Here is a 26,474-nt window from a genome sequence, read left to right as displayed (position 1 = left end):
CTTACACGACTTAGGAAGTTTTCATTTCACTTACACAAATTATATTCTTTAGCCAAAAATTTGAAATATACTTAAAGGACTCCTATCACCTCTTTTGAGGCTGAATTTAAGAAATAAAAAAGGACCATCTCAATTTAAATTGCCAATATTTAGTAAATACTTAGGAATCCTCATCTTTGGTGTTACTATTTAATTCTTCTCATTTCAAGCCTTATGCTAAAACATTTCGTGAGATAGTTCAAAAAATTTCTAATGGTACTTTTTCCCTAATCACCAAATATAAAGGACTGAATTCCTAAAGAATCCTACACACACACCACACACACACACACACACACACACACACACACACACACTCTCTCTCTCACTCTCACCTGCAATCTCAAAGAAGGATCTGGTTTTAGCAAATAAAACAAATTCTATTTTCATATTCCACCTCATGCAACAATTCTGCACTTCACATGTATCTCCTTTAAAAATCCTAAAGACCACACTACTTGCTACTTAAAGAAGAAGTTCACAAAAATCCCAATAACCAACTATTCAAATCTTTAAGCAAATGCTGCCCCACCCAATAGATTTTTAAAAGAAAAATATTAGAATGGCAAGATACAAATCTGAACAATTCTCAGAAGAATCAAGTACTTCTTCTATCAAATGAATTAACTACTTCCAAATTTATCTCAAATTTTCAAACAAACCAAGACCTTGTCTTTCAGAGGCACTGCAACAACATGCTGCCACTCTATTTACCAGGGTGCATTTGTCTTAATTTCTTAAAACACGGGCAATCCTACCTGCAGCTCTTAAATTTAAGGAGTTACAGAACGGTCGATGCTGTCGGTCACTGCAGCTCTTCCATACCTTCTTATATGAGATGAGCTCTGTCGGAACCAGTGCTCAAGTTTTTCCCACCCCAAACTGCCTGAATTGTGGGATGGGGGTGGGGAGAAGAACAGAGAGAAGAGAAAAAGAGAGAGAGAAGAAAAAGGAAAAGAACAACCCCTCTGCAAATGCTGATGTGACTGAAGCACTAAAGAGTCAAATTAAACAATGAGATTGCAAGGTCCCTTTAAAAAGGGTGCACTGCAGCCCCCGGAGCACAGCATCACCATTCGTTGTGCTCTACACAAATTCAGAGAAGTCAGCCGTCAGTTTGAAAGCACAAACTGATGGGAGTAACAGTTTATAGGTTACAGAAGGGTATTTTATTGTTAACGGACTGTACCAAGTTAAGATTTAAGAGGGGGAGAGAAACATGTAGGCAAGGAATGCTATGATACTTTTTTCCCCCAACCCAAACCACTGCAATTACTCTGATGTGAATTTTTGATGACTTCCGACATCTTGCACGGTTAATAATCGCTTCAGCTGTCATGTTTGGTTAATGTGGAAAATGCATTTGCTGCATTGTGATGCAGTGCTGTGGCCACAGATTGTAACACCAGTTGTGAAGCTGGTCCCTTAACTGAGCAGCAGGAATTTGCACATGCCATGATGCTAAAATAAATGGTAGTTAAAAGATTTTATACAGCAGCAGACAGATTCTGCCATTTTAGTCTACAGTATGTGTAGATACAACATACAGAAGCATCTCGGATCATTGTGCCCTTGTCAATTGTACTGTCCTTCAAACAGAACAGTAAATTCGCCATCTTAAATGTTTGGCCTCTTAGTAGTTAAAAGATTTTGATACTGTTTAATAACTATTCAGATTAATTATAGCTTTGAAAAGAACAGAGGTTATTTGCATTTCAGGAATATTCAGCCAATGAAACTGTCACTGACACAGGAAAATGCAGACCTTTTATTAACATATGCTCAGCTCAACTGTCACTTCTTTGTACAACATTTAGGGGAAAATATATGATGTGTAAGTAATGAATATTCCCATTCTACTGCAATTTTTTTAACAGTGCAACTCAGGAAGGGATTTTTTTCCTCCATGTTTTAACATGTAACTTGAAAATTAAAGACTACATTAAAATATTATGTTTTTCACTGTCAAAAAAGGAAATTCAGTGCAGCAAACAACTGTACAATTACAGGAAAGCTTGTGAAAAAGCAAAGATAGAGCCACGCTAAGACCAAGGCACCAGATGATTAAAGTCAGGCTGGTCAGGTGATGGGCCATCATCATGGTGCAGACTGCAAAAGAAAAATAGAACCATTCTCTCCTCAAAAAAAAACAAACAAACCCCACAAACCCTAAGATTGCAATCTGTTGGTTGCAAAACCAACATCTATACTGCAGAACCTGAAAGCCACATAATATTTGCCAATTTCATGATGTATTTTTATATAAATATTAACTTGGCTATTTAGCGTACAGAATTTGACTACTGACGGTTCTTACTCATCTACCATCATTATTTTTGTATTTTAAGAAGCAAAACCAACCTACATTGTTCCTTTAAAAGAACAAATATAATTAACTTATTTCTTATATCAGAACTTTTGCCAATTAAATACCCAGAGTTGAGATGTTTCAGACATTTCTGCCTTACAAAAACAAACAAAAAAACCCAACTAAACTAAAAAGAATGAACATAGGAACACACTGGGGTCTGAACAGTGAATAACAATGAAAGAACTTATGTTACTAGCATAAAAATCAACTCATGATTTCCTTTGTTTTATTCATTGTGATAACACCAAATGCATAATTTGGAGGTGCATGTGTTAACAAGCACTGTAAAGCTGAAGAGCTTTCTAGTTTTCTTACCCTAACTTAAAATTAACTGCACCAACAGTGCTATGTGGTGCCATAGCAGATGTCACAGTAGTTGTAGCTAACATTCAACAATCAAGCTTTTTTTGTTCCAGACCCAATACAAGGTACCCCAACAGCTGAGAAAACGGCACAAGGAGGGAGGGAGAAACGTGTGTGTTGAGGGTAGCTTTGAAATTAACCAGGCTCAGCTTATGCTCCAATTACTGAACAAAAGACAATCCTGGGGGACCTCTCTCTGAACCAGTGCAAGAAGCAAACTCTTTTGTTTCTGATCAAATAAATACTGTACTGGAGCATGGTGGATATACAGCAATAGGAGTCTCTGCCTGGGGATGAAAAGAACCCAAAGACCCAAGTGTGGTTAAAGTCAAACTATTTCACGGATGTAAAACCTGTTCCCAAGGGACACATCTGAGGTTCACTACAGGGAAGTAAGAAAACCCTCTTTATTTACTGAAAATAACCTCACCAAGTCACTGTTAAGACATTTTTCCTCTTTAGTATTGCCAGCATAAATTAAGAGGGTATTTCTTTATGCTAGCTAGAATAAATTCTAAATCAGCTCAGCCCCTTCTTCCTCCATCTACAAGTATCCCAAGGAAACTAGATGAGAGTCTGGCTTGGAGCTGCAAGATATGCTGGCTGGAAAGGACCTCAGAGCAGAAGTGCCTTCAGACCCCAGATGCCTGAATAGGCAAGGAGGTCACAACAAAAATGCTGCAAAGAAGTCACCTTACAAAGGAGGTGCTTCTCTACTTATTTGTCACTAACTGAACATAAAGTGATCTACTCCTAAATTTGGTAGTCCATTGTTTAATTTTGTATTTTGGCTTTATATAACCCTAGACACCAAAAACCAACACAAAAAGAAAAGGGTTAAAAACTAACGGATCCAGCATTTATTAATAAAAGGGATTAAAGTGGGCTCACTTAAACAAATGTAGAGATTATAGTCTAGAAAAGGGAGCTACTGAACTTTTGTGGTTCAAGTAGAGCTATAATAATTGCCAGGTAAAATAACATTCAAGTGAACAACTGTAGAGCTCTATAGTACAGTGACCATATACAGGATTTACCCAGAAAAACTTTTACAGATACCTAGTGGGCTCTGCTCTGTCTTCTACCAAGTTCTCCAGGCTGCTGGGAAGATCAAGTAATAGTACTGGTGGGTAAGTGCTTTTAAGAGTAAAGAAGGAAGTCAGGTGAGGCTGGGTGATGACTCCCTCTATGACCAAACTCCCAGCTTTCTGAGATATAGCTGGGATAGCTGGGTCCCTGCTCCCTTTCCACCCCCACCGCTACCAACCTCCTCCTGGCTTCTTCTCGCTAAGACCTGGGCCCTTTGCCTCCTGCTAAACATTTCTCCTATTACACATTATTTTTACTGCCACAATTCTCTCTAGGCCCGTGGCTCTCGAAAATTCTGTATGAAGCTGTTTTCTGAGCAATTTTCTTACCCCATCTCCAAATGCTTCAGGAGCATGTCCACAGTGATAGCTTACCAGAACATCAGAAATGGAAATGAAATCTCAACTCTCAATCTAGTTAATCTTCCAATTCCTTAGCCTCAACAAAAAGCACCCATCCTTCTCCTTGCCCCAAACCTCACGCAATTTCTGAACATCCTTCTTAAGCTCATCAGGCACCACGTGTGGCAGATGTTTTATCCCAAATGTCCCTCACACATCTTTTTCCTCTGTTTTCTCAGCTACCACATTGGTCCTGGCTGTCGTCACCTCAAAGTTGTATTACTACAATTGCCTCTGAATGTCATCTAGCAGCTATCCTTCCACTGGCCAAACCAACTTCCATAAGCATTGCCATGCCCTCCCTCCTTTCTTCTCAACATTTATGTGCTCCGAAACTTTCAACACCTACCGCCTACACTCCACTGCCTGGCAGTCACTCCTTCCATGTTTGACTGCCCTTCCCTGACAGATTTTTCTTCTTAGCACATAACTTCCATTTCTTACCTCCCTGACTTTGGTCAGGTTATTACTCTTCTTTCACGTCCTGCAAGCTAAACCCATTTCATTTTTCAAGGCCCATCTGCTCCAGGGGGTCTTTCCCAACTACCCCAGAATTCAGTCGTTATTAACCGCTTCCATGCCTCTGAACTCCCATGGCATTTAGAATCATTCAGTCTGTCTGTCACTTTACACAGCTTGGACAGTTTGATCTTGCAGGAATGTTGATGTTGGCTCTCCAGGTAGAAGACAAACTTCCAGAGGGCAGCATAAAGAATTTGTATTTATTCGAATTATCTCCATAGTGCTGTCCTTAATGGGCACTCAACAAAACCACTTCTTAATTTTTATTAGTGTTTACCAGGCCCTGCCCAGGTAGATGCAGGCAGTTACACTTAAAGGAGAGCTAAATATTACTTTTGCTTGTTCTTTCAAATCTTTTCAGCTCCCTGAGATAATTCCAGCCTCAGGTGGTAAAATACTAAGGCGGTTCTTGGCCAATGTGCCGAGGCACTAAGCTCTTTTTTGTGACTAAGCATCATTACCAACAGTATTCAATTCCCAAGCTTGGCTTCCTTATTATATGCAAGTAGAGCCAGGGAGGTTTGGGGAAATGAGAGGCCTGACCCAAAGTCAGTGGTATGGCATTCACAGCTCATCTGTCCTTACTAATCCACTAAGAATGAAAAAGCAATCTGCTAATTTATCACGACATTTCATCCTGAATATTATTTTAAGTGAGGAACACCAGATTTAGGCAGTCAATAAAAAAACAGAAGATTTCTGCACAGCCTTATTTAGCAATAAAACAAATTACAGTTCATTCTCTCTTGCTGATACACAAACTAGACTGCCCAGCGGTCAAGAAACAACAGGGAAAAATAAGTTTTCCTGGCTACCAAGTTCCTACTTCCCCAGAGTGGTGGTTCTGCCTTTGATATGACTATAAACCAAAAGGGTGACAGCAGGGTTTATAGGTGGGCCAGGCACGAAATGCACCTGGATGAAAGAAATTTCAGAAGATTTCCATTTTAAATGTGTTTTCAAGAAGTAGTTCCCCAATAAAAGCAATTACTAATGGGAAGAGGCTAAAATGGGAAGAGGAAGTATAGTTCTCAATATTTCTCCCAGGCAATTCACTACAGTTTTAAGCAGGCTCCCAGATTTCCGAAAATCAAAATGGGAAAGGCTCTTTTCCTATCGGTCTGTCTCTGTTTCTGTCACACACACACACACACACACACACTCTCTCTCTCTCTCTCTCTCTCTCTCTCTCTCTGTCTCTCTCTCAGCATCTATTAAGCCTTGGTATTTAGACAGAGGGAACAAATGAAACTTTCAGCAAGAACTTGTAGAATATGTGAAGAAGTTCTACCACAGTAAAAAATAAATGGAATAATAAGATATATGTTTATTGGATTCATAGCCACAAAATTTCAGGCACAGAGAGACTCAAACTCAGGTTCTGGCCCAGGTCCTGGCTTTGGGCCCAAGAACTGGCTTTCTTGTTTTCTTACAGAGAGAGCTCTTGGCACAGCACTATGGGACATATACTGAGGAAAACTGCATGGGTGCCTGCTAGAGCCCCAGATTTCATGGAATTTTAAGTCATTACATGGGGGATGGTGGTGGTTGCACAAGAATGGCTTCTAGCTTGTTAATTCTTGTTACCAATGTACTTTTCACAACAGATGTATTTCTTGCCAGGTTGATTGTAAATAGAATTCTTTTAAACAAATTCTATTTTAAATTCAGCAGGGAAGCTGTTATTTGAAGGAATACTAAAGCTGAACATTGTCCCAAGGTTTCTTTACAAATCCAGATATTCAGATTTGGATTTGCTTATTAAAAGCAGAGTCCATCATAATTTTACTATTATGTTAAAGAAAAGACACTAAAACCTTAATTTTTATATAGTTTTTGCACATATTCATTATTTGTGCTACTATCTGGAAAACAGTGATATGGCCAGATACTGGTAAGAAAAATACAAAATAAAAGACTCCTCCACAGAAAGAAAAGGATTATTAAAATTATCCAACCCTCAACGATTTAAACAAGGGGGAAAAAATTATTTCTTTCATTATCAGGTTAGAGTTTTACCCACTAACATAAATAAAATGTAGCTTTCTGAAAGTTTTCTATGAGGAAAACTTAAAGGCAAAATTTTATTTTTCCATCAATCCCTATTATAAAATTGAAAATAGCATTCCTCAAAGCGATAAAAGAAAAAAAAAATCTGGCACCAACAAATAAAAGTATATTCAAGGATATAAACCTTAAGGAAAAAAAATAACTATAACCAGAGTAAAAATGCTGAGAAATGACAGTAAAATGAATTTGAAATAGCAACTATGTGTGATGACCTGTGGGATACTGGTCCTACACGAAGGGTGAGAGAGGTGAGAGCACCCCTGCCTTTCTTCACCCCTACTTCAGGTCAGGATAGACAATCATGGCAAGGGAGGGGTGGCCTTGTCTATGGGGCCCTATAAAATACTGGGTTGGGCTTTCATCCCTGTGCCTGTGCCCTCCTCATCTCAAAATAGGGGCACAAGGATCTGCAATTCTAAAATTTTTTTTGGAAAAACAGGCTGATTTTAAAATCCACTTTCCCCACACTGTTCTCTCCATCAGCCTTCCAGCAGGGACGCGCAAATGGTTTTAAAAACAATGGTCCAGTTTTATTAACATGCTTCTTAACACTAAGTCCTCCAGCAAACTACTGAGGAGACCAAAATGTTTCCAGTTCTACTATTTTGCCATCTCACACCCTTAAGAAGATACTGGAGCATTTTAAGCCAGATTCCCTCAGGAAAACCTAAAACACTGAAACTGTAATAAGAATGGGGACTATATTACATCCACTTAAAGTGCTTAACACAGCATCATGCACAAATAAGTGCTCAACGTGACTGATTAACCTATAAATTGCTGAGCATTATTATTCAGAAGTCTAGAAATATCTACATAACTCCAGATGGTCATCAGCCTTTTCCAACTGTAGTGTTTCTTGGCAAACTATCTTTAGCATTTAATCTGGTGAAGTGTTCCTATGAAGCTACCTACACATTATTAGAACTTAATTTGGGCTGGGTGTGGTGGCTCACACCTGTGATCTCTGCACTTTAGGAGGCCAAGGTAGATGGATTGCTTGAGCTCAGGAGTTTGAGACCAACCTGGGCAATATGGTGAAACCCCGTCTCTAGAAAAAACACAACAAATTAGCCAGGCATGGTGGCATGCCCCTGTGGTCCCAGCTACTCGGGAGGTTGAGGTGGGAGGATCACTTGACCCTGGGAGGTGGAGACTGCAATAAGCCCAGATCACACCACTGCACTCCAGCCTGGACAACAGAGCGAGACCCTGTCTCAAAAACAAAACAAAACAAAATAAAACTTAATCTGGTGACTGACAGGACCACCCACATATGAATTCTAAAATCAAGCAGTGATCAAGTCCAGCGGAAAGCATACTGAAAATAGAGTCAGAACAACTGGGCTCTAGGTAACCAAATCATTCACCTCATGCCTCAGTTTCTTCATCTGCGAAATGAGAAAATACCACCAGACCAGGATAAAGTAAGAGCACTGCATGTATCTTCAACTATCTATACAATAGGATTCTCTTCAAAGCCAAGGGAAGCCATTTCAAATGATTTCTAAAATACAGGCAGCACATTTTAATACATTTTTCAAATATGCAGACTGATTTAGACATTTCCAAAGAAATACTTATTCTGCTTCTCTGCTTTCTCTCATGGCATCTGTTGTTACTAGCAGCTAAGGAAAAGTAAAATCTAATGTCATTAACAGTAGACCCAAAATCCCTAGCACACATTTAATCGTGGGTGTGGGGGGCACACAGAGAGAAGCAAATGAAAAGGTGAACAAAATGAGAATGAGAGAAGTTGGGAGAAAGGTAGAGAAATCAGGTTAATGAATAAAAACAACAAATCCATCTTTCATCTCTCCTGGCTCCTACTGATGGCAGACGGTGTATTTAATCTGCTGAGAGACCAGATTTAAGGCCTTCTTTTGGCATAGTCCATCCATGAATTATTAACATTTGCAGAAGCAACAGCACATCCGCTCACAGCAATCAGAGAGGGTAATGATGATTAACTAAGATGGGATTATTAATCCTCCCACTTCCCTTTCCCATGTCTCCCTCTCTTCTTTATTCTCCTCTGGGCTTTGACTACTTTTTAGGTAGTATATTTTGAGCTACAGCCTTAATATCAGATTCAATACCTCTATGATGTAAACAATTATAACTGACAAATTATAAGTTGTAAGTTTTAAAATATATATGTTTTAAACATATATTATATTGAACACTATGTCCTTGATGAAGCAAAGATAAAAACAAAGGTGGTTATAAATTTTTTATGGACTCAAACACTTAAAAGATAAATACACTGCTTTGCAGGCTGCTTTGTTTACAGTTTGTTTAGTGAAAAAAAAAAAAAAATCAGTATTAGTCCACAGGTGGACTGAGTTTAAAAGTTGGCAGAGACACCTAGAAAAGTAGGTTTACCTACACCAGACTTCTGTTATCACTTAATTCAGTAGATCTCAAGCTGGAGTACTTGTTAAAACACAGACTCTGGGTTGCACCCTCAGAGATTTGGATTCAACAGGTCTGGGGAGGAGCCTGAGAATCACATTTCTTAAAAGTTTCCAGGTGATGCTGATGCTACCAGTCTGAGCACCACACTCTAGAATCACTGATCAAAAGGCTTTTTTCTGGTTGCTAAAGGTGTTCAGGGCAGGAGAGGAATGGAGGAATAAATTAAACCCAATCTGAGCTAGAGATGAGATCAGTGGCTCCTTCCCCTTCCTAACCCTCAAGGAAAAGCCTAGATGCCTAAAAGGCTCTGCAATACACTTGTTGCTTCAAAATAAACCCCATCGCATAACACTGCCCCATCCTCAAAAAAGAAAGTAGAATGAATAATTAACAAATGGTGAAAAGCATATATGAGGTTGGGAGGTAGATTAATTTACAACTTCATTTCCGAAACACAAGAAATACAACCAAATGTCTTCTTTCCCTGTTCTCCCTCTACTTAGAATTGGCTTTAATATGTAATCAATCCTCTAATAATAAATAAGTTGTAACTCTCACCTCAAACCTTGGCTTACTAAGTACTTGTAAGGACAAACCAATTCAAACTGTGTCTCCTCTGCTCTCACAACACAATGACAATCAACACAGAAGACTTCCTTTTGGGTTTTTATGGAGGCTTCCTTATGTAGGCATGCCTGATTCCACTGGTGATCAACGTAACCTTCAGCTCCTCTCCCTTCCCAGCAGGCTGGAGGAAACAGGGTCCAAGACCAAATACATATTTCACAATATCACAGTACTGTAACAGAAAACTCTTACAGGCCCTCAATACCAAGCTGAGTCAGACACTAAAAAACAAGGGTAGAAAATTAGCAGAGGCTTCAGGCAACGGCTGGAGTAAGGAAATGCACTTCAGGGTACGTATTATAAGAGCAGAACATGAGCAAACTGGCTAGACAAATAAAACTAAATTCCATTTATTTGGGGTTTGCCAATGCAGAAAACACAAGTAATGAGAGTATGTAGGGCAGTGGAGAAACAAGGAAGAGGCCTACCTCTGATGGACAGCAAGGTTAGGCTCCCATAGAGCTTCCGGGCCCCCGATGGGGAAATGTCATTCCATAGAAAACAGGTAAGAAATGGTCAGAGGAAAGGCAGGGATAAAACATTAAGAAATTCAACCAGTGGTGAAAGAACTGGCTTAGTGTCTTTGCAGAAAAGAATAATATGGCATTTACCCAACGAATCCATCACTTGACGCCTTCCTCAGCAAGGCATAAGAAAAGTAAGACAACAGGACAAGGTATAAAGAATCTGGAGTCCAATCTCTCTCTCCAATTGTGCTCATTGCACAGGAAGATAGCTTTGGTGGGTGCATACTGCCAAGCTGTGGGAGCCATTCTAACAGCCATGTTTTTACAGCTCAAACTTTCAGAAATATGAGAAAAAATTCTACCCAACCATGTTCTCTACCCTTCTTTTGCCCTCAATACCACTGAGGCATCTGGTACACTCCCATTAGCAATGGCAGCTCCTGCTGACAGCCAGTCTAAAAAGGCTGAGGCAAGGGGACAGGTGGCAGAGAGGGGGATGCAAAGGACAGAAGGAAAGCAAAAGTGAAAGGAAGAAAGGAGAAAAGACTAAAAAAGAAAAAGAATGAGAAAGGGAAGGGAACAGAGCAGGCGGTATCCAGCATAAAGCAGAAAGCAATATAATGGCAAAAACAAAAACAAAACAAAGAAATATTTCCTTCAATCTGCTCTAAAGCCCCTGACATTCCTTCCAGTCCACCTAAAGTTCCAAATATGGCATTTGTTTCAGTTTGCTACTTTTCATTTGCTTGGCAGCAATGACCTACTCAGACAGCATAAACCCAGCACCACTTCACATAAAGGAAAACAGCAGTAAACTATGTCAGCAGTATCAACAAACATCAGTATCACTTTTTGTTCCAAAGTATATCTCAGATGGAAAAAATGAGGTTTATCACCACTCAGTGTATAGTCCACAGAAGCCAATCATGCCAAATTACTCTTCTAAGTAGCATTCCCATCCCTAATTTAGTTAACCAGCAAGTCTTTCATGCTGGAGGGAATAAATGGAAATGTCATTCCATAGAAAACAGGTGAGAAATAGTCAGAGGAAAGGCAGGGACAAACCATTACAAAATTCGACCAGTGGTGAAAGAACTGGCTTAGTGTCTTTGCAGAAAAGAATAATATGGCATTTACCCAACGAATCCATCACTTGACGCCTTCCTCAGCAAGGCATAAGAAAAGTAAGATGGCCGGGCGCGGTGGCTCAAGCCTGTAATCCCAGCACTTTGGGAGGCCGAGACGGGCGGATCACGAGGTCAGGAGATCGAGACCATCCTGGCTAATATGGTGAAACCCCGTCTCTACTAAAAATACAAAAAACTAGCCGGGCGAGGTGGTGGGCGCCTGTAGTCCCAGCTACTCGGGAGGCTGAGGCAGGAGAATGGCGTAAACCCGGGAGGCGGAGCTTGCAGTGAGCTGAGATCCGGCCACTGCACTCCAGCCTGGGCGACAGAGCGAGACTCCGTCTCAAAAAAAAAAAAAAAAGAAAGAAAAGTAAGACTACAGGACAAGCAAGGTATAAAGAATTATTTGGGGCCGGGCGCGGTGGCTCAAGCCTGTAATCCTAGCACTTCGGGAGGCCGAGACGGGTGGATCACAAGGTCAGGAGATCGAGACCATCCTGGCTAACACGGTGAGACCCCGTCTCTACTAAAAAAAAAAAAATACAAAAAAAAAAATTAGCCGGGCGTGCTGGCGGGCGCCTGTAGTCCCAGCTACACCGGAGGCTGAGGCAGGAGAATGGCGTGAACCCGGGGGGCGGAGCTTGCAGTGAGCCGAGATTGCACCACTGCACTCCAGCCTGGGCGACAGAGTGAGACTCCGTCTCACAAAAAAAAAAAAAAAAAAAGGAATTATTTGGGTTCAAATTCCACCTTTTATAGTAACTAATCTATCTTAGTCTCAATTTCTTCCCCTTTTAAATAAAGATGATGCCAACACTCAATCAATCCATCTTATACACTGCAGTGTGGAACAAGAGAATGACAAAGCCCACTGAAAAGTATTATACAAATGAAAAGATTATTGTGATGTGTCCCTCAAAGTTTATACAAAGTTCCAGGCCTATTACTTCCCCCTAAATCTTCCAAATTAGGACAAAGTCACAGAACTTCTCAATAACCAGCCTTCCAAATAGTTTGAGGGGATAATGAAATGATGTAAGGGTTGTCCATGAAATCAGCACATCTCTGATTCCTTTTTGCACATAAGGAAGCTTTCCATTACAGAATAAAGGAAAAGACACTGTATCAATTTATAGGAATTGACCAATTTTGAGCTACGAGGTCCACATTTTAATTTTTATTTTTCACTAGAGATTGGGTTTCACTGTGTTAGCCAGGATGGTCTCGATCTTCTCACCTCGTGATCCACCCGTCTTGGCCTCCCAAAGTGCTGGGATTACAGGCGTGAGCCACTGTGCCCGGCCTATGAGGGCCACTTTTACAGTCTATTTCTAACACACACTTCATGTACCAGTCCCTCACTTCTCTATTATCAATTTTCCTTGTCATTTCAAACAGCAGATGTTCTACTGTTTCAAGTATCTGGTTTAAAAAGTTCAACACTCCCCAAATGGTACCTGTTCTAACAATTTCAAGGGGGAGTACAGCAGTCAAGAAAGTGACTATGGAGCCATTTTCCAAATTTTCTGAATTAAGCCCATCTTATTTTTGTGATTGGTGGGGATGGGGGAAGTCAATTTTTCCTGCTTAAAGCCATTTGGTTCTCATTTGCTCTCAAAGTCACAGATTTAATGTTTTTGTCATCTCACTCCCTCAGCCTTAACTCGAGGGGTGAAAACACATCTTTTATTCCAGTCAAAAGATGCCCAGGCTGTGAAAGAAGATAGTGAAAGTTTTTTGTGACCAATGATGACTTCTCTAACCACTCCTGAGCCCCTGGCCAGCTCTCTCCATGAACAGGACACTACACCAGATCTTTACCTAGATTCTAATTTCAACTCCACGCCAGCAGAGTGGAACCAGGCAAACCTAATTGTCACCTATTCTTCCATACTCATTGACACCCCTTCTCCCTTCCCTGCTTAGGCTTCTCTTCCTGATTCGGTTATGCTAGATTCTGTTATGCTAGATTGTGTTTATAAAAGCCAGATAGCCCAAAGAGTACCAGTTTGAAGACATCAGGTGTTAATGTTCAGCTGAAAGTCAATTCCTCACTTTTACACTCTTAGACGTGAAGCATTTTGCTGTACAGAAATCTGTCTTGTACCCTGGAATATACACACAAAGTTGAGGGCTTTGTGTCTTTAAAACCAAATACACATAATACCCTTAGACAGACAAATCATATTATGCAATACAAGATTTCAACATTCCGGCACACTGCCAGGGCTTAATGGCCAGTCAGACGCTAAGTAAGGAAATGGGTTTGCATTAAACCTACAAATAAGTCAACAATCAATAGTTCAGTATTACAGTAAAAACTTGATGTGCCCTTTAAATTGCTTCTAGCATCATGCTTCTAACTCAAGTTCAGCTTCAGAAGCAAAACAAAACAAAGATGATCAAGCAAGAAGCTGAACACAACCTATTTTCAAAAGCACAAAGCTTTGGCATTTTGAAACTAAGCTGCTCCAGGATTTCACAGAAATCCTTTACAGTGTACCTGTAGGGCAGCAAACCTGAAAAATAATAGGCTGAGTTTTAGACAGTAAATTAAACTGACAGCTCAGCAAGCAGAAAACTATGGCAAAAAAAAAAGCAAGCACCTGGAGATAAACGGATGAAATAGGTTTGGTCTTTCTGCAAAGTGAATGCCCCTCAACCACCACCTCCCAACACTCCGCAAGAGTTCACATCAGGGTTGAGAAAGTATGTTCTGGCTTCTCCCTCAATCACTGTTATTTTACTACTAAAGCTTGTGTAAATAAGAGCTATGCCTACCACATCCATTCAAAAGATGGTATACTTTTCTCCGGCACTGTGGGCTTTCTTCTCTTTATTTTGCTCTAAATGAAAGATCAATTACACTTCTATTTTATACTTTCACTAACTTTCCTCCTTCTAATACATTCTGAAAAAATTCACTCCTTTACGAAAACAGTCTTAGTCTACAAATGAAATTTAAAGCCTAGGCAGCTAAGAGCACAGAATTAGACTCAAATCAACAGACTGGAGCTCTGGTCTGGCATACCTAGCCTCTGCAAGCCTTAGCTTTCTCATCTGTGACATGGAGTTAACAATAAGTATCCACCTCAGAGGGTTGCTGGGAAGATTAAATGAGCAAGCCTAGGAAGTGCTTAGCACAGCATCTGAACATAATAAATGTTCAATAAACCTTGGCTTTTCCTCCCTGATGTTAGCTAGGGTAAAACAAAAGTCATTTTTTTTTTTTTTTTTTTTTGAGATGGAGTCTTGCTCTGTCACCCAGACTAGAGTGCAGTGGCACATCTCGGCTCACCGCAAGCTCCCCCTCCCAGGTTCACACCATTCTCCTACCTCAGCCTCCTGAGTAGCTGGGACTACAGGCGCCCACCACCACGCCCAGCTAATCTTTTGTATTTTTTAGTAGAGACGGGGTTTCACCATGTTAGCCAGGATGGTCTCGATCTCCTGACCTCGTGATCCGCCCGCCTCGGCCTCCCAAAGTGCTGGGAGCCACCGCACCTGGCCAAAAAAAAAAAAAATTTTTTTTTTTTTTGAGACAGAGTTTCGCACCTGTCACCCAGGCTGGAGTGCAATGGTGCAATCTTGGCTCACTGCAACCTCTGCCTCCCGGGTTCAAGCAATTCTCCTGCCTCAGTCTCCTGAGTAGCTAGGAATACAGGCATGCACCACCACACCCAGCTAATTTTGTATTTTTAGTAGAGATGGGGTTTCTCCATGTTGGTCAGGCTGGTCTCAAACTTCTGACCTCAGGTGATCCGCCCACCTCAGCCTCCCAAAGTGCTGGGATTACAGGCATGAGCCACTGCGCCTGGCCAAAAGACAAGAATTTAATGTGTCTCTGGTATTATGTTTCACTGCAATGGTGAGAAACAGGGAAGGAAGAAGGAAGGAGAGAAAAACACAACTATTTAAACTTGTGGTACCCAAAATATGGTCAAAGGCACACCGGTCTGCAAATGGTTTGCTCCCAGTCTGCAGCAGTTAAGTGCAAAAACCGACAATAAGGATTTAGAGATTTTTATAGCAAACTGAGTAATTTTATAGCTATCAAATCCAATTTTAAAGAGGGCTTGTATTTTGCATGTCTTTTTTTCCTAGTAATTCATTTTTGTTATATTTTATAAAAGTATCTCTCAGTCTGAGGCAAAGTGAAGAAAAAAAACTGGTTTGAGAAGCACTGATTCAGTAAAAGCACCTTTTGAATGAATAACACCCACCACCATATTCATTCAATGCTAAGACATCTGGGGCAGTTTAGGACCTCATTACAGAATTAAATGATCCTGTAAATGCCCATAAACTTTCAAGGGTCCGCCAGGCCCTGCTCATTTAGAGACTGGTACTCCTGTTGAGACAGATTGATGTGCACTGTGAAAGTGACAGAACCTACTAGAAGAGGAGAGAAAACTCCCAGGGAATATCATACTAGTGTATTCTGGTACCTTGAGCAAATCAAGCATATCATATAACCTTCCATGGCTGTTTCTACCTGTCCCTAAGATAGCAACAGCATTTTAAAATAGACTATTTTTTTTAAAGAAAAGAGAGGAGTGGAAGAAACTCTCCCCCATATCCTTTTGTTCATCCCATTCAAATAAGTAAACCAAATTAGTCAGTAATTTTTAAAAATCAGCAAGTAAATCCACACTCCCACTTACATTCTGCTGACCTAACCCTCCGTCCCTTTTGTTTTATAAATTAAACAAATAGCCTAGTCTTCATTGCAAATATGTCTTATAAGACAAGGGTTCTTTCTGAATAATTTATTGGCAGCTGTGTCATGCCCAGCCCTGCTCAGCAGATTCTGCTGCAATGCTTCAAGTGCTGCAGCTTTCTGGAAAGCACAGGCAGGATTTTGCTGATGGCATCTCAGCCTCACAGCCACTCCACAGTGAGAGGCAAGGACTGGCCCTTCTGTCCTCCAGAATAATTAAAGTGGTGCGTGCACCACTGTTGATCTTGTGATCGCTGCAGACCAGCAGCTGTCAGAATCAAGGGCCTTAGTCCCAGCATGGCTGCCAGCAACCTGGGCTTGGGGAACACATTCAGCCTCTCCATATCTGAAGTGCAAGATGGAAGCTGAGCATCTGTGAAATGGAAAGATGTTTTAAAACATAGCAATACACATTGGTTCTTAGAACACTGCAGCAAAAGAAAATGCTAAGTCGCGTGTTCTCACCCATAGGTGGGAACTGAACAATGAGATCACTTGGACACAGGAAGGGGAACATCACACACCGGCTCCTATTGTGGGGAGGGGGTAGGGGTGAGGGATAGCATCAGGAGATATACCTAATGTAAATGATGAGTTAATGGGTGCAGCACACCAACATGGCACATGTATACATATGTAACAAACCTGCATGTTGTGCACATGTCCCCTAGAACTTAAAGTATAAATTTAAAAAAAGAAAAAGAAGAATTAGGCATGCCTTGCTGCCTAAGCTTGATACCCTGGGGAAAAAAAAGAAAATTATAAGTCTAGGTCTTGTCAGTAGGGGATGTTGCCCGTCTTACCTCCCAGCTTCTTTTCCTGGTCTCCACCAAACAAACAAACAAAAAGAAATAAAGCCAAGGGTCTCCCCTCCATGTAATCCCCTCTCTCAGTTCCACCGCAGATCATGGATTTTTAGTGAGACACCAACAACCTGGGCCCCAAAGTTTTGTAACTGAGAAGCCTCAGTTTGCCAACTGCCACATCAGGCTGCAGGCCTGCACAGCTTTGGATCGAACATTCCAAAACAGAAATAAGAGATCACAAGGTGCTGTGGCAAGCAGATCAAAGTGGCACACTGGGTAAAGGGCTGCTATCTGAGAACAACAGACTGATCTACAGTAAAACATTCAATATTTGACAAGGCTTTAATCACCATTTAAATCACAACTACTCCAGTATCAAGTAGTTCAGCAGATAAAAAGACATGCCCATTTCTGGTTCCTGCAACCAAGCAATTTATAGATGCCAGACTGAAGATGTCAATCTATGTTTCTCATCTCCAGAGTGCTGGGGCATCAGTGTATATCGGCAGGTTAAGAGACAGCTGGTGAAGGAGGGAGGGGACGACTCAACTCCAGTTCGAAGGCACCAGAGCCTGGTCAATATCTGAAGTCTTCTATTAAAATGTCAGATAAATATTTTAGCCATGGGGCTTGTTCCAAAATACTCTTAGAGAACCATTCCAACTTCTTTCTTCTTTAAGTTGGTAATTGATATTCTCTTGCTCACTACAGGATATAAGAAACCTCCTAGAAGACAAAAAAGCCTGTCATTTCCTGCTCGTTCAGAATGCATTCAGCATCCATTTACTTGCTTATTCTGAAAGCTCTGCATTCAGGAGTAAGTGTGAATGGATAAATAAAAAGGCTGAAATCTTATCTCCCTGGCTCACATAAAAGCAGTTTTTCACATTTTCCCCAGACCCATTTTTATTCCAAAGTTACCATTTTTAATTCCATTCACAGAATACTTTAATGTAATTGCATACTTTGCCACCAGACCACAATGCCTACCTTTTCCCTTATCACGGACAGGCAGAAAAATTAAATCGTTTCAATTTCTTACCACTGTGATCAGCATTACGCTACCTAATTATAAACACGAATGAGGATGCCACATTAGCCTGCCTCTGTGAAGACACTTTTTTTTCTTTTTTTTTTTTTTTTACAGGTTTACTGGTTTTTTACCAACTCTAAGATTTATACTGGGTCAGGGTTTAATGACAAGGAACAGCAAATATGTTTATTAAGTAGGTGTGATGTAGACACCACTGTGTTCACATAGGGGACAAAGCTTGGCACCACTTATTGTCCCTGAACCAGAACATGGCACAGTAAGATGTAATGTCTTTTCTACATGCAATTCAGTCACTACACCCAAATCTTGGCCTAAAATGTACCCAGTGTTCCAGGAAAGGATTTCTCTCCAACTAACAGACTTTGGATATGATGATTATCAGATTCATCACTCCTTCTGAGCCCAGGAGCATTAACTATAGGTTGTTTTAAGTCCAGGATGGGCAGCTGTCATAAGCTGAGAAAGACCAAGGTTCAAATATCCATTAAATCCCTCTAAAAACTCAAAAGAAAGGGTATCATGAACATCCTGTTCATTCTCTTAGGAACAAGAGGAATATAACAAAGGAGATCAATAAACACAAATGCTTAACTAAAAGCCTTCACACCATTAAATTCCATGGAATAGTCCCTCATATTTGTATATTATGTGAAAATATTTAGAGAGTAAAGTCTTATTCCTTCAGGGTCCACAGTTCATCAGTTCAAAATCATCCAATTTGGGCTAGATCACCATTTTGTGCAGAAGAGCCTACTCAGGCATATTAAGAACAGAAACAAGATGGAAGACAGGGATGTTCTGCCTACTTAAACCATTTCTCAGAATCGTTACACAAATCATCAGTATGCAAACAGATGCAACTCTTAAGAACTTCATCTCTTCCTTAGATTTGCTAAAGCAGGTCTGGTAATAATACTTTTCTTTGGTAAACATACTTAGCAGTTTCAGTTTCAGAAACAGATGAAAATGACAACTGCATTTCTTTCAGTCTTAGAATTAAGATACTGTTTACCCATTCAGACTGTACTTTCCCTTAACTGATTCAAGCTAAGGAAATTTTACTGCACTTTTTCTTCAATATTAATATTTTGCCAGTAATTCCTGAAGAGCTATTAGCATACTAATCATTCTAGGCAAATCTGACCCTCTTTCCAACAAACTGCCACAGGATTTCTGCAACCTGTTCCCAACCAACAACTTGCCAGTACTACAAACACCCAATTAGTGAGCAACTACTTTTCCTCTTTGCTGTTATATATAGCTGCATTTAAGGAGCAGAAGATAGAAAACTGAAAGATAGACTATAAAAATAATTCAGGTGATAAGGGGTTACAACACTATTGATTCATTTTTAAATTTTATTTATTTTTTGAGACAGTCTCTCTCTGTCGGCCAGGCTGGAGTGCAGTGGTGCCATCTCAGCTCACCACAACCTCCACCTCTCAGGTCAAGTGATTCTCCTGTCTTAACCTCCCAAGTAGCTGGGATTACAGGCGTGCGCCAACACGTCCAGCTAATTTTTGTATTTTCAGTAGAGACGGGTTTCACCATGTTGACCAGGTTGATCTTGAACTCCTAACCTCAAGTGATCTGCCTGCCTGAGCCTCCCAAAGTGCTGGGATTACAGGTGCGGGCCACCGCACCCAGCCATTGATTCATTTTTATACTTACCAAAGCCAGTTAGTTTCTTCTTACTATTACTATTTTACTATTTAAAAGACAAACTAAAAGTGGTTTCAGCATATTCTACATTTCCAAGGACAGAAAAAGGAAGAAAATAATGAATATGTTATAGACACAGTGTGTGGCAAGCAAAACAAGTTTTTAACAGTCAATTATCACACCTTTAGTCTTACATATGGTAGATCAGTTTCCCTGACTCTAATTTTTTTAAGGTATTTTATCCTGTTTATCACTTCTTTTCCTCTTTACTCATATAGGACAGATTTCCATCTGGAGATTTAGGCAGATTATGAAGACCTTCAGAACAGAGTCTTTTTTTGGGGGGGGAGGGCGGTGGTAGAAGGAGCTGAATTTTCACTTAACTAAGATTAGAATTGGCTGCTAAGTCAATTCCAACAACATAATCTAGATTTCTATTTATTTTGTAAGGAAGCATTCAGAAAGTTTTGTCTTTTCCTAAGCATGGAAGCCAATATACTATATTTGGAGGCTGTGGGGAAGACAGGTCTATTAAGACTAGGGAAGAGGTGACATCTAAGGAAAGCCTTAGGGTCTTAGACTGAAATTAGGGCTTGGATGTTCCAGGACAAGTGAAGGCAGTGAGCAAAGATATAAGTTATAAAAGAAAAAAGAATGGGTTGGGTATTTACATATATATACACACACAAGCAGTTCCTTCTACCTTGGAAAAATGCCAAAACTTAATGCCATCTATACTTACCTTAAAAACTACATATTTAATACTTTAAGAAGCAGAGAGTTTCTAGTTGAAAAATGTCTCTAGATACACCTCTCAAATACATTACAGACTGTTAACATGTTTAGAAAGAGTAACTACTATTAAATTCTGAAATCAGAGATAAGTAGTCACCCTCATTTCCCAAAGGCTCAAAAGAGAATGATGAGGATGACAAGAGAGACTTAGTTGGGACCTGCAGTACTGAACGACTAGCAATGGATATCTTCTCCCAATACTGCCCATGGATGTGAAATGGAGTTAGATTTGAAGATGCTTCATTCTTTACAGTAACAGTTTTAAAATTTCTGGCACTATAAGTACAGTGGGTTGAAGTGTGTGTCCCACAAAAAGATATATCCAGGTCCCAACCTCTGGTCCTTGTAAATGTGACCTTACTTGGAAATAGGGTGTTTGCAAATGTAATTAAGGATCTCAAGAAGAGATTATCCTGGATTTACGGTGGGTCCTAAATCCAATGACTGGTGTCCTTATATGACATGAAAGGTAGACCTGACACACACAAGGAAGAACCCTGTGAAGACGGAGGAAGAGACTGAAGTTATGCTGCCATAAGCCAAGGAATGTCAGGAGCCAGTCAGAAGCCAGAAGAGAAAGGAGTCTCCCCTAGAGCCTATGGAGAGAATGTGGTGCTGCCAATACCTTGATTTCAAAATTCAGGATTCCAGAACTGTGACAGAATAAACTTCTGTTGTTTTAGGCCACCAAGTTTGCAGTACTTTGTTACAGCATCCCTAGGAATTTAATAAAGTTTGGCAATTATTTATTATTGCTCTACAATGGTCTAATGCCATTAAAAATATTTTTAATTATTAGGGATACATCATAATTATATTTATTCATGTTGTATACATGATACTCTGATACAAGCATACAATGTGTAATGATCAAATCGGCAATCAGGATATCCTTCACCTCAAGTGTTTTATCATTTCTTTATGTTAGAAACATTCCAATTCCACTCTTAGTTATTTTGAAAGTCTAATGCCATTGAAAAATATTATAGCCTAATGCTGAGAAACTACACCTCCCATTTTCATGGCCAACTCAGGCTATTTCTGCACAGACTTCTTGAAATATACATGCAATCTAGTGAAAAAGCCCAGAATATAACTGAACTATGTACATTTGCACTTTATTATTATATAATACATTATCCATGATACATTAGGTCTGTTCAGATCACAGTAAAGATGTGCAATATGCCCTCAATATTTATTTCTCCAAAGACAGAAGTGAGCAAGTGGATCTCTGTGACAGGACACACACTCCCAAGCACTACAAAGTCATTTAGAAAAGATCCAGTACAGCTCTTTTAGCAGCATGTCCTGTTATCACTCTTCACCTCTATTACACAAATGTAGGCCTTCTTTATGACCATTTCCAAAAAATAAAATCAATAAACATTAAAAAAATTCTACTAGTATCATCCATACATATATTTTAGTGGCATTTCTTTAATATACTACCTCTGCTGGTCACAGCAATTTAAAAAAAATGCATTCACAATGCACACAAACATTATTGATTATGACAAACAACGAAATGGTAACAACAAAAACCCATATTAATTTCAAGCTCCATTAGAAGCAGAAGGAAATATAATCAATGTTTACCAAATAGAAAAGGACAATGCATACATGGCAAAATGCCTTTAAGCTTATAAGTAATGCAAACAATGGACAGTACAAAGTCCTGGACAGTATTTGTCAAAGAATGCATCAGCATTTCCTTTTTATGAACAGTACTTTAAGTGGCTTATAAACTGACATAATAATTTCACTCTGACTGATAGCACATGGAATTAGGGTGCATTCTCACCTCAAAAAAATGTACTGATTGAAAAACAGAAGTTCAATTACAAGAGTGCATCAGATTTATGGTATGTGAATTATATCTCAATTAAGCAATTAAAAGAAATGAAAAAAAAGTCCATCAAATAGTATATGTGGCTTTTCTAAAGACAAATCACTGAAAATGTCCAAGTTTACTCTTCTTGGATAACCAACACATTATGAGAAGAATTAAGAGGAGGATCACTCCGTGCCAGGAGTGCAAGCTGGCTTGGCTCTTACACTTGTTTACTAAACAAGAAGTCAGGGAAGGATATGTGTATAGAAGTTTAAGCACAGGTCAATTGAACCACACAATACAACTTAAAACCTCCAATCCCTGTTGATAAAACAGAGTTCCCCCGATCAGGCCAAAGCTAAATCTTCTCCTTTAAGCCTTTGCTGGCAAGAAGATGAAGTCAACAGAGAACTCATTTCAAAACTAGTAAGCCTTAAACTTACTTCAGGTCTAGATGATCAATTCCTAATTAATCAAAAGTTATCTTGGACTGACCATTTTGCATTTTTGAAGTTATTCTGGAACAGCACAACGAAGAGGTGAGTTGTTTTTTGTTTTTGAGACAGGGTCTTGCTCTGTCACCCAGACTTAAGTACAGTGGTGCACACAGGAAGGACTCACTGCAGCCTCAACCTCAACCTCCTGGACTCAAGTGATGTTCCCACCTCAGGCTACCGCTGTAGCTGGGACTACAGGCGTGCGCCAGCATACCCCGATAATTTTTTATCTTTGTAGAGACAGAGTGACATAGTTTGAATACATGTCCCTGCCAAATCTCATGTTGAACTGTAATCCCCAATGTTGGGGGTGGGGCCTGGTGGGAGGTGACTGGATCATGGGAGCAGATTTCTCATGAATGGTTTAATACCATCCTCTTGGTGCTGTCCTTATAACAGTGAGTTCTTATAAGATCTGGTGTTTGAAAGTGTGTGGCACCCACTGCCCGCCCCCCGCCACCCCGTCCAACTCTTTCTAGCTCCTGCTTTTACCATGTGACGTGCAAGCTCCCACTTCACCTTTTGCCATGAGTAAAAGCTCCCTGAGGCCTCCCCAGAAGCAGATGCTGGTGCTGTGCTTCTTGTACAGCCTGCAGAACCATGAGCCAATTCAACCTCTTTTCTTTATATATTACCCAGTCTCAGGTATATCTTTATAGCAATGCAAGAATGGCCAAATACAGGGGGTATCACTATGTTGCCCAAGCTGGTCTTGAACTCCTAGGCTCAAACAATCCTCCCACCTCAGCCTCCTACCATGCTGGGATTAGAGGCATGAGCTACTGTGCCTGGCCAAGAGGTGAACTTTTGAAAAGGAAGCATCCTTAATCTCAAAGTTCAAAGATTTCTCAGTGGTACAGGACCAAAGCTCTGGTGCGCTCTTTGCAAATTAAGAAATTCTCTTTGATGTAACTGAGCATATATTGTCAGAAAACCATCTAACGGCAGTGTTGAAGGAGGGTATTCTTGATTAAGTACAAGGTTACATGAGATGATCATTATGACTCAATACATTTACAAACCTGTCAATACCTTAAGGTAAAAAAAATGGAGTTTCACATCACTGGAAATGCATGAAGTGCAGCACAAAATGCTGTTGAGTATTCAAAATATCTACTCCAAGAATATCAAAGAAAATGTAAAAAACACTTTGTTTTTCAAACAAACAATTTCTTTGGTATTTTCAACATTAAAAACAAACAAAAACCCTTTCAGCAGGTGCCATTTCTTTCCACATTATTAGGAATACTCCCAAAATATATGGTGATTATTCATCCCTGTTATACGTATTTGTTAATAGATAGCCTCAAGCAGTTGTATGGGGGAGGGGAGCTAAAACTTAAAAAAAAGTTTAAAAGGTATACATGCCATTTTAAGATTACATGGAAATGAGAAGGCAATTATAAGTTGACAGGCAAATATGATTTAGCATATAAAACTGGATTTTCATACTTTGGGAACATAGCAGCAATAGGAAAAATATCTATAGTTCTTCAACTCTCAACTCAAAGTACAGTTTTAGGTTTCTGAATTCAAATAAATGCAGTAGAAATGTGGCCATTAGATGGACTAAAATGGTTCTTAGGAAGGGTACTGGGGTAAAGAGTGTTAATTCAAATTGAGCCCAAATAATATTGCCCATTTCTACTAGAATTTGCCTCCGCAGGAGGCATCCTTTCATTTTCAGGTAAATCAACGATAAAAAAAATAAAATGGTGCCCCACTGTCCCTTCACTAATGCAAATGCAGTGTTCCAATTCCTCAAAAACTAAACAGACTGTGAGTTTTTTCCTTAACAATTTTATGTCAGTTTCTGATTAGATTAAAACAGCTATTGATTGCTAGTGGCATGTTTGGTTAAATGAGACTGGAGTGCTCTATTAGACTATTTCCTGGTGCCACTAATGCAGCCAAACACTTCTTGGAAATCATTGAGTAGGTTTCAGTAAATAGTACTCTAAGTTTTCCCCAGCTCTTTGCCAACCAATACAAGCAAGATGTAAAAAAGAAATGTGGAAGACGAATAGTAAAATTATTTGAGATCCAGCAAAGAAAGCGAAAGAAACTTGAGACTAATGTCTCTGAGCCTTGGATTAAACCCAAGGAAAGAAGAGAAATCTGTTCTCCTAATTATAATAATCTAAAAAGTGCAGGTTGGAATTGCTTTCTTAAATTCAGCTACACAGAGAGCTCTGAAAATAACCCAATGTTTTCCACTATACCTCCAAAGCTGAATCTACTGTTCTCTTAATATTTGAGGAAGAAGAAAATTAACAAAGAAAACTGAAATTCCTTAATCAGCTGGTTAATAAAGGGCCAGGGTCTTCAGCCTGGGTTATATGCTCTGGGTTCCACCTGCACTTGGCAGTCCTTACCTGAATGTCAGTGTCCTTCACGGGCTCAAGAGGCTCAAAGGTGGTGGCTGCACTCAGACTCTCCAATCGCTGGGAGATGTGGGATATGTCAAGTCCCCGAGACCCAAGTAGAACTGACCTATGTGAGGATACACAATAGGGAGACATAAGTAAGGGGAAAAGTAGGATTAGGACATCTAATATGCTTCATCAAATACTGGAGAGTATTTTCCATTCAAAACTTCCTATATACTGTCCAGACACTTTTACATAGTTGTTTTATATCTTTCCATAGAAATCACATGGAATAAGAGCCATAACACTGTAGTTTGTAGTAACAGATTCAAATTCTAAGCATGCCTGAATTTGAGAGCCTTGTCTAGAATAAAACAATACTACTACCATAGGCTAGACAGCTCCAAACATGTCATAGTAAAGAAACCCATGAGGTACATGCTATCATTCATCCCCATTTTATGGATGAGAGAACTAAGGTATAAACAGGTTAACCAGCTTGCCCAAAGTCACAGAGTCAGGAAGTGGCAGATGGATATAGTGAACTATAACATTGTAGAAGTTTCAGGAGTAACCTAGTATAAACGTCATTCATGAGCTAAGGAAACTAAAGGTTCAAGGTGATCAATGATTTGCCCAGGAGCAATCAAACCAGAATTCAAGGTCAGTTCTCCATGGCTTCCCTTCAAAAGCCAAACACCATCTTCAGCACATCTGCAGGTTCCCTCTCTGCTGCCCAGTCTAATAATATAGAAGGCTGTTATCTGACCAGTAAATGCTTTTGAAGAGAAATGGGAATAATAATAGTCAGCTTTATTTCTACTCACCTGGGGCAAGGTAACAATGTAAGGGTTGTTTTCTTAAAGAAAAGATTGCACTAATATCTAGAACACTCTCTGGAAAAAAGAAACTTATGGGAACTCAATTAATTTAACTTAATTTTATTTTATTTACAGACAGGGTCTTGCTGTGTTGCCCAGGCTGGTCTCAAACTCCTGGCCAAGCAATCCTCCTGCCTCAGCCTCCAAAAGTGCTGGGATTACAGGCGTGAACCACCACATCCAGTCCATTAATTTGTAGACTGTTTCTGGACTATAATTTAGTACTGAAAACTTTCACTGATAACATTTGTGTTCACTTTGAGTAATTTAATAGTCAGTATACCAATAGGTATAACACCTAAAAGTTTCAATCCTGAACTAACAGACTTATTGGAGAAGAGAAAGAATTTCACATATGTAGT

General features: G+C 39.8%; 1 protein-coding gene across 12 annotated transcripts in view; it reads right to left on the bottom strand.

The window, feature by feature from the left end:
* NUP93 (nucleoporin 93) overlaps window positions 1–26,474 on the bottom strand; it is a 113,639-nt gene that overhangs the window by 62,052 nt on the left and 25,113 nt on the right. For 8 of the 12 annotated variants that reach the window (XM_077986170.1, XM_077986173.1, XM_077986172.1 and 5 more), the window contains exon 3: window positions 25,238–25,355. In XM_077986170.1, the coding sequence (XP_077842296.1) occupies window positions 25,238–25,355 (118 nt within the window). Of the gene's footprint in view, window positions 1–797; window positions 1,184–25,217; window positions 25,414–26,474 lie in introns of those variants that run through there. The other 4 variants (XM_015126211.3, XM_077986175.1, XM_077986169.1 and 1 more) reach the window with 3 other exon arrangements.

The sequence above is a fragment of the Macaca mulatta genome, chromosome 20 (genome assembly GCF_049350105.2).
Source record: "Macaca mulatta isolate MMU2019108-1 chromosome 20, T2T-MMU8v2.0, whole genome shotgun sequence".
NCBI lineage: Eukaryota > Metazoa > Chordata > Mammalia > Primates > Cercopithecidae > Macaca > Macaca mulatta.
This window is presented reverse-complemented; position numbering and strand designations above follow the sequence as displayed.